Consider the following 8,851-nt stretch of genomic DNA (forward strand, 5'->3'; position numbering starts at 1 on the left):
GTTTTCCGTAAATTTGTAAATGGAATGTTTTTGTATGAAATTTAATCTTCCTCTTTCTTGTTGTAATCTGTAAATAAACATCTAGTGTAAGCTTGACACTGTCTATTTGTTTTGGGGTAATTTCATTCGCATGAAAGACATTAGCACTACAAAAGTGAAACAAATTCCGCATTATAGAATACCATTTCCATCAACACTGCAGTATTGACCACGGAACACTATCAAGCGAACATCAAATTTATTTCAATGTTATGATACGCTAAATTCCTTGTTCATGCGTCATGAAACAAATTCAGCACATTACAACTTTCACCACCTAAACAACCCACTCCTCGGCGCATTATCGCGATGATGACACTGCAACAGAAGAAACAATTTCAAAATGTTTTTTTATCCAATTTTGTATCCAAGAAAGATGCAGTAGAGTTGCGGGGGAAATGGAAGCAGTGTGACTCGCCACACCTCAAATATGGTTCCTATGCCATATGAATAAAATGACAATGCACAACGCCGAACGAAGGCCATTCTGTGTATTTTACAGGCACAAGGTGGATAAGAACTTACTAGTATTGATCACGAGATAAAAACCCCCAAAACATATGAAATATCAACATGTCAAATATTCCACCACTATAAGTAATAGTACTAGTAACATATATTCCATTATATCAGTTCTACTGTTTGTAAGAAAATAAATAAAATTACAAGCGTACAATCGCGATTCAGAAGTGCAATATGTTGTACCAGGGAGCCTATATAGATCATTGTAGAGTATCCCTTGTTGTACTTGGACGTTCGTCCCTCGTAACGAAGCCCGCGGGAGACCAAACCCAGTCATAGCTGGTGGATGTGCACTCAAGTGTAACGACGGCAACCGATTGTCTGCTTCATTTGCTGATACGCCGAGCGCTCATAAGGTGGGGCCCATAGTGTGTTCAGAAAGATGTATTTGATGGGCATTTTAGAAGTATGTCGAGTCACAAGAAAGTAAGATTCTTTATGGATAACAACTTTTTGTATTGTATATGATGCGTCGTTTCAGTATGGATTGATATACCGTTGTCAAACAAAATCATATACACTATGTTGTTATCCATAAAGAATGCATGTAGAGATGTTGGGTTTTGTAAATCTCTGAATTTGCGTTCGATCCAATCAAAAATCATCTCAGCAGAGATGGTGAACTACTGGAAACTGTCATTCGTCCAAGTACAAAGCAGGACTTGAAACTGACAAGCATTTGCACCAGTTTCCGTGAGATCCAGTCATCCATGAAAAACGGATGTAGTTTGTTTGCAGCCCAGAGACATAAAAAACATGTAATATGTACAGGTATCACACCTGCTTTATTGCATAATGTGGCTGAGACAGGACTCGGGTACATGAGTCATCAATCAATTTATTTTGTTTATGGTGTATAGCCTGATAGGTGTTAAGTTTAAATGGCATGTGGTCAATGATTGAAGCTGTGTATTGCATATTGTCTTTAGCAGACAGGCAGCCATACATATAGGTGTCAATAAACCAGACATTAAGCTTTCTCTGTGATAGAGGCTGCTTCTTACAATCAACATGTTTTTTTATGTAACGAGTAGATTATTTACTTTTTTGTGTACACAACCAAGATTAGACTACTGCTCACGACCTCATACTCCGGGCATGCATACTGTTTCAAGCTCCGCGAACCTATTCACTGCACATGCGTTATGGGCGCACCGCAGCACAACTGTTGAAACAACTCCTTCCCCTAGCGCTGGGTAAAATTTAGTGAATCGCTTGAACTCCGAATTCGCGGATTTTTTATCCATCGCGGTTTTTTTTCTTTATAGGCTGAATTGGCATTTTCTATGATTTGTTTCGGTAACTGCATACCGAGAGGTATCATGAATCTGCAAAGTTGTGTTTTCCTTTTTTATGTGACCTTTTAGAAAGTTTCGTTCCATGAGATAACCGGTCAAAATAATACAACATATCAAAAATGCCCTATGCTCCAGGGTGGGCAGCTCTCTCTGGAGGTCTTGATGTTTCTTTTTCTTTGGGACAGTGTCTGGCCAGCACTATGTTGCACCATGTTCAGTTTATTAATTTGCGTCCCCAGTCCAACATGAAATTTATCACCTCGAAAACGTTGGGATGGGTTTTTCGAACAAGTTACTTTAACCTCCCATGCCAACCTCTTACCTGTGATTTGTCCAGGGCACATTTCTGTCATGGAGTTCCATTCCTGAAGGTTGTAGTTTAGTTATGTTAAATATAGCAGTATGTGTTAACTGCAACTAGCCCGTGTACAACAGATGTAGTTCCGCGAAGCCTAAAATTATTCAGTTAGGTACAGTTCATTCGGCTTATTGGACTTCATGCCTCAATGATTTTATGGGATTATGGTGGATTGTTGCTTGGCTGACCACAGAAAGGAAGAATCAACAGAAACAACAGAAATCAAATATGATTGTAAAGTATTTCAAAAGGTGACCTATCCCATCTGTATCACTGGTACTATTGGTAAAGGTTGGATCGACCACATGATTCATAGCAACATATACTGTCATGTGTTATGTTATCACAACACAATCTCTATCATTTAGCATATTATCACAGGTGACAAGGTGATATTGTTTATGGTTATTGTTATTCACTGTTCCCAAACACAAAATAAGTGGGATACTGAGTCAGAATTCTTTTGTAAACAGCTTGCGCATAGTGAAAGAAACACCCATGCATCTTCACTCCACCGAACACTGTGGTAAGAGCATCAGTATCCTACCCCTAACAGAGTGACCACTCTCCACTGAACAGTGGTCTGTCCCACTCTCATTTCACGCCCCAATTACCTCATTAATTATGTCCAGGGGTCAAACTGTAATTAGCCTTTGGGATTTATTAGGTGTGAATTTGAGGCCTTGCGGACCGTTTTACCATCACCCACCAGTTATCTCCCCTTGTGGATCTTTACAAGTTGTAAATGTCTTGTAAACATCATATTTCCAAGCTTGTAAATGTCTTGTAAACATCATCTTTACAAGAGATTTACAAGCTTGTAAAGGTGCACTTTTTCCAGTGTGAGTCACGTTGCATGCTGCGACAGCGTGACCCTCAGCCATAGACGTTACCTGCTCTGTTTGTGGCCTTGCGGGAAGAGTACCAACTCATTCCCAGGCACTTCATCCGGAATCCGGTTGATGCTAATTGTGGCCACACAAGATACTGACTGCTCTGCGACTTTGACCTTGGAACACTTGTCGTTTGTGACGTACAGTTTCTTGCAGCATTGGACCGTTAATGTTCATTGAGGTTTTCTTCATGACCGCCCTCTATTACTGAACCATAAGTGTATAAACTCATAACAATTTTCAGCTATGTGTTTCTTTTTCTGAGTAGTATATATATTGTTTTTCCTCCTGTTGGGAGGCATTCGTTTCAGATGGGTAATCAATAGTCACTATATGGGTACACACATATTTGTCATATTGACCCGGACATTATCTTAAGGATGTCCGGTCAAACTGTACGGAACGGGTTAAAAGAGATTGGTCTAGAGCCAGGAAACTCCTTGTCGGGGTCGTCGTCACCATCGCACTCAGCGTCTCCGTTATCTAAAAGTATCAACACAGTTGTATAGACATTGCCTTCTTTTAAACCGGTGTAAAATTCCATTCACTAAAGTCTATTTGTGGACGAGTTATACATGTGTAAAAACCCAACACTTTCGCAACAGATTCTTCGTCTATGCATTTCGTTTTTTGGGGGATAGTATATGTCTGTAAAACTGATGCACTGAAGATCTCATTGTCGAGGTTTGAATTGTAGCTTGTGTGGAGGTGGTTGTGAAATAAATTCACACTGGCACGTGCGGGGGTCGGGTGAAGGGAAAGGTTCCGATGGAATCTTGGGTCTTAGTGTCTTGATTTGAACTGTAGCTTGTAAGGAGGTGGTTCCAAGATAAATTCACACGGGTATGTGCGGGGGTCGGGTGATGGGAAAGGTTCCGATGGATCACGAGTCAGGTCGAAGTTTTGTAGTAAGGACGTCAGCCCAAGAAATATCCTCACTCGGGCCAACTTCTCGCCAATGCAAGAACGCTTTCCGATGCCAAACGTCAACAGTCTGCAATGAAACGAAACACTCGTACAGACACTGAAATACTTCACATTTATGATCTTGTTATTTTGCGTGTCTAAGACCATAGTAAATGTGGTAATTATTGCCTTAGCCTTCATTTCCCTACATAATGTGATTCACACTGAAAAACGCCTGGTACTTTGAATGTTCCCTTCATTAACGGATGACATCCCTTTACCAACTCAACCCCCTGGGGAGTATTAAACTCATGCAGTTTGGTAATCGCAGCGAGTTGCCACTCAGCCTCATCCTCAAACGTATCCATTTGTTGATGGGTGAGCTGTGACACATAGTCACAGTACATTGTCCAGTGATACTGCTCGTAACCATACCCGCAACTAGGTGTCTGCACGTGTTGGTGTGTCTACCATCCAGTCACCTACCATCGGATGAGTGGGTTCTTTACAGTGCACAGGCTTGTGCACTGCGTTCTCGGGGGTGTGACAACACTAAAAAGAGTGTAAGTAATATCCAATGTTTAAAGCCACGAGTGGAGATGCATCCAGTTACCTTTCGCGTACTGACGCCTTAAGCAGCTCGCCCATTGAGTATACATTGAGTATGTCTTAGAGCTGACTGCAAAATTGTGTTGGTGGACCCAGTTAAACTCCAAGGGAGGTAAGAACCATAATCAGTATTGTAATTATTGCCTTTGCCTTCATTTCCCAACACAATGTGATTCAAACTGAAAAAAACCCCGTCAGGTACTTTGAATGTTTACCTCTGACGTTTTTCATCCTCTGGTGGCAACAGATTTCCATGTTCATCCAGGAATCTGGTGGGATCAAATGTGAAGGGATTCTTCCAAAATGATTCGTCATGATGTACATGCCAGGCATTGTAAATGACCTTCAAAAGAAGATGCAATAAAATTCAGTTGAAGTTCTAATTGCAATACTTCCAGTGTTCAAGAATAGAAAATACGTTTTTAGATGAGGGTTATCATCTGTTAAGTGAAATACATTTTGCAATGGGACATCGTTATAGATTTACAGCAATGTTTCACTTGTGCATATAGTACGAGGGGATGTCAATAAGTTTTGAGTCTTGAGTATTTTTCATACCCAGGTGTCACGGCCTATGGTACGACATTGAACCTTGGGCTGTAGCTGATGTGATATATAAGTTTTGGTATCCTACTCTCAGAAGTTGAACAGCTCACATTGACAAAAAGAGACACCCCCCACCCCCTCCCCCCCTTACGGCAGTGAAAATGAATAAAATCGAGTATAGAGCAGTAGTTAAGTTTTTAGTTCTTGAAGGAAACTCGGCGAAGACCACTGAAGAAAGGCTTTCAGCAGTTTATAGGAAGTCTTCCCATTCATCTGCTACCATCAAAGGATGGGTCAATGAATTTAAGCATGGTAGAGAGAGTCTTGAAGATGACCCACGTCCAGGTCGCTCAACAACGAGCACTAGTCAGGAAAACATTGACAGAGTGCATAGAAAAATCGTCGGAAAATAGCTGGAAAATCGTCGAATCACACTCCACGAATTAGAGGAGACCACAAGCATTTGACACGGATCCATCGAGACAGTTCTTCATGAACATCTCGTCATGTCTAAGGTGTGCACAAGATGGGTGCCAAGAATGCTTACAGATGAAATGAAGCAAACAAGGGTCACCATAAGCAACCCCATGCTAACCAGATACAACAAGAATCCCGAAGATTTTCACTTTAGGCTAGTAACCTGTGATGAAACCTGGATCCACCACTATGATCCTGAGAGCAAACAAGAATCCATGGAATGGAAACATGTCACTTCTCCCAGGACCAAAATGTTGAAAGCCTCCAGATCAGTGCAGAAGGTAATGGCGACAGTCTTCTGGGATAGCAACGGCGTCATTCACATAGATTACTTACCAAAAGGAAGAACACTGAATGGGGAATATTACGCTAACTTGTTGAGGCAAGTGCGACAGTCAATCAAGGAGAAGCGCCGGGGCAAGATCAGACGTGGTATTCTTCTACATCAAGACAATGCTCCAGTACACACCTCTCGCGTTGCAGCCGCTGCTGACCAGGAATGCGGGTACGAAATCTTGCCGGACCACCCCTACTCTTCAGACCTGGCACCAAGTGATTACCATCTGTTCCCAAATCTCAAGAAACACTTGCGTGGTCGTAGATTTCAGGATGATAATGAGCTTATTGCTGCTGCTGAGGCTTGGTTTGAGGACCAAAATGGCGCCTTCTACAGAGATGGCATCAGCTACTGGCAGAAAGGATGGAACAAGTGTCTTGACTCACAAGGGGACTATGTTGAAAAATAAATGTGGTTCATACCAATATTTTGCGTTTTTCTATGCAAGGCTCAAAACTTATTGACATCCCTTCGTACCTGTATGTCGTCCTTTATTATTATTGAAACGCACCATTGTTCCCTTTGGAATGCTGTAACCTTTATAGGTGCAGTCTTGTGTAGTATGCCTTGGACCAGGTGTTCCAACGGGCGTGAAGTAACGATATAATTCCAGTTCCACTGCCCTGGTGTAGGGCATTTTGTTCCGGTCCTCCAAATCCGGAAGTCGGTCCTTTCCAACCACCCTTTGGATCTCCTCCTGAATGTTCTTCTGGACTTTAGGGAAGTTTACCATTGCCGCAAGGGAACTGTACAGGGTTCCTTTTGTTGTGATAACACCTGTCCACATAATATTGATAGGAAGTTGACAGTAACAATTAGAAACCCGTGTACTGATGATTGTGCTTGTCAATGATTATCTGTCATTCAGTAAATCGAAATCATGTAAACTTCACTCTGTACGAAAATAGATAGAAACTCGTCAAAGCAAAACATCGTTTGTATAAAATTACCTGCAATCAGGATATCCATGAGTATTCCTTTTACGTTTCCCATTGATAACATTCCCTGCTCATGCTCTTTTAACAGCAATGTGTAGAGACACTCGGGCATCGTACTTTTGGATTCCTGCAAATAAAAAATTATATATCTATTTGTAACATTTCACAATCACAACTAACGTCGCCTGCTCCGTTATATTCTATAATATTCAGTATATATCTTGATCTGTAATCATAGTACACATGCAGTAAAAGCAGTTTCATTCAAGCGTCATTTACGTGACGTCATCATTGATGGAGTTGTAAGCATTACCTGTGATATTTTGTGAATAGTCTCGGAAAAATAGTGGTAACCATCCTTTATGGCTTGACAAGCCCGTCTTAGGTCTGGTATCAACTTTGTACTAAACGGGACATTGTTCATGAGAACCTGGTTCTTGAAGTTGAAGAGGTACACAAAGTTAGTAGCAATATTGCTACACATTTCGAGTGCCTGATGACCGGGTTCAAATCTTTGTCCACATATCTGAAATTATATGTACAAGATCGTTGAATGCCACAGTTGATGCAGTCCTATGAGGTACATTTGCAAACCATTAATCATTTCACAAATTTAATCCTACTGATCATGAAAACAATATTGTACACGATATTGTACCATTATATATGTATCTAATTAGTAATCACCACAGCAATTCTTACTTACTATTCTACAGTAATGCCAACTATATGCCAACTTACCAAAATTAAGAGCACATTGCTGACATACTGATTCAGGTCTTCCATCGGATCAAACGAGACGCCATTTCTTTCTCTGCATCTCTTGATCATTTCTTGGATTTCTACTTGGGCGTGGTGCTCAACATTTTTCAGTGCTGTTCCGTACTGTTTTATTCCACGAAAGGTCACCTTCCTCATGTACTGTTGCATTTCACTAAACGTTTGCATAACCATATCATGTGGTACCAAATGCTTGCTGAAATATGAGCTTTCTCTTCCACCGAAGATGGCAGCATATTCAGGAGAAAAAAGGAGGTCCCTTATGACTTTGACATTGTCCAGAACGATCGCCGGCGTCATCAGCAGATGAACAGTGAATATGCCATTGTATCGAGAACCCAAATGAGTGAGATCTTGTGCCATTCTATCCTCCTTCATGTCGAAGAAATTGCCCAGTATTGGCAGTGGTTTCGGACCAGGGGGCATCCTGCTGTATTTCCGTCTAGACTGATATATGTAGACGAGAAACAGCACAACAGCGGTTCCCAGTATGAATAACATCCTGTTTACAACGTCAGTGAATGTGCTCAGTTTTCTGTGTGTCTGAAACAGAAATGTATCCGCGAAGGAAGTTAAGGTTCAGAATACCTGTCCCGCGGAACTGACATGTTTTTATCTGAAATGCATGTAATATTATTATTAGGGTGGTGAGAAGCATGAACATCGCTAGTGTAAAGGAGCACTGCACATCACGTGCACGTTCCTGTTACCTATGTACATTGTATACGTTTTCGCAGGAGTGGTGGAACTTCGGAGCTCTGATGTTGGGTCCTATGGCTGTGGGCATGGAGTCACGTTGTGCTTCACGAGATGATCAGTGGTGTGTAAGTGGGATGACTAATCTAGATAACCTCACCGGTCATGGCCAGGACGCCGTAACATGACAGTCGAAATTGGGTTACCTTGTGTAGGCTACTTTAAACTTTAAACTTTCGTCTTATCCGGCATTATCAATTTCAACTGATTCTACGTTCACCTCCCCTGACAGGCATTAGGCAACGCCATTCTCACCCTTAACTCCACGTTCACGAGGTCATATGGCCCATCTATACGAACCTACAACATCACAGACCGAAATACAGTAACGCTGTGAAGAATATTACGTTAGTCAGTGAGCAATGACAGGATCAGAAACACGCCATTATGAA

General features: G+C 41.5%; 1 protein-coding gene across 3 annotated transcripts; it reads right to left on the reverse strand.

The window, feature by feature from the left end:
• Positions 1–219: 219 nt before the first annotated feature.
• LOC137261284 (cytochrome P450 2C30-like) lies at positions 220–8,588 on the reverse strand. 3 transcript variants are annotated; one of them, XR_010954846.1, is made up of 8 exons: positions 8,414–8,533; positions 7,665–8,246; positions 7,237–7,449; positions 6,936–7,050; positions 6,497–6,762; positions 4,841–4,968; positions 3,111–4,104; positions 220–357 (listed from the first exon to the last, which is right to left on the reverse strand). XR_010954846.1 is itself a non-coding variant. In XM_067799007.1 (7 exons), the coding sequence occupies exons 2-7, from the start codon at positions 8,202–8,204 to the stop codon at positions 3,894–3,896; spliced, it is 1,473 nt and encodes a 490-aa protein (XP_067655108.1). In that variant the 5' UTR covers positions 8,205–8,246; positions 8,414–8,588; the 3' UTR covers positions 1,328–3,893. The 3 variants fall into 3 exon arrangements, 2 of the variants coding, with proteins under 2 accessions (XP_067655108.1, XP_067655107.1); XM_067799007.1 differs by lacking the exon at positions 220–357 and having other exon boundaries at positions 1,328–4,104; positions 8,414–8,588; XM_067799006.1 differs by lacking the exon at positions 220–357 and having other exon boundaries at positions 1,332–4,104; positions 8,422–8,533.
• Positions 8,589–8,851: the final 263 nt, after the last annotated feature.

This window comes from Haliotis asinina, chromosome 14 (assembly GCF_037392515.1).
Source record: "Haliotis asinina isolate JCU_RB_2024 chromosome 14, JCU_Hal_asi_v2, whole genome shotgun sequence".
Classification (NCBI taxonomy): domain Eukaryota; kingdom Metazoa; phylum Mollusca; class Gastropoda; order Lepetellida; family Haliotidae; genus Haliotis; species Haliotis asinina.

Coding starts and splice junctions, on each gene's coding strand:
- LOC137261284 (XM_067799006.1), bottom strand. CDS start 8,490: ATGCCCACAGCCATAGGACCCAACATCAGAGCTCCGAAGTTCCACCAC. Junction 7,051..7,236: donor CTATTCACAAAATATCACAG/GTAATGCTTACA, acceptor TTTTATTTGCAG/GAATCCAAAAGTACGATGCC. Junction 6,763..6,935: donor CATGGATATCCTGATTGCAG/GTAATTTTATAC, acceptor TTATGTGGACAG/GTGTTATCACAACAAAAGGA.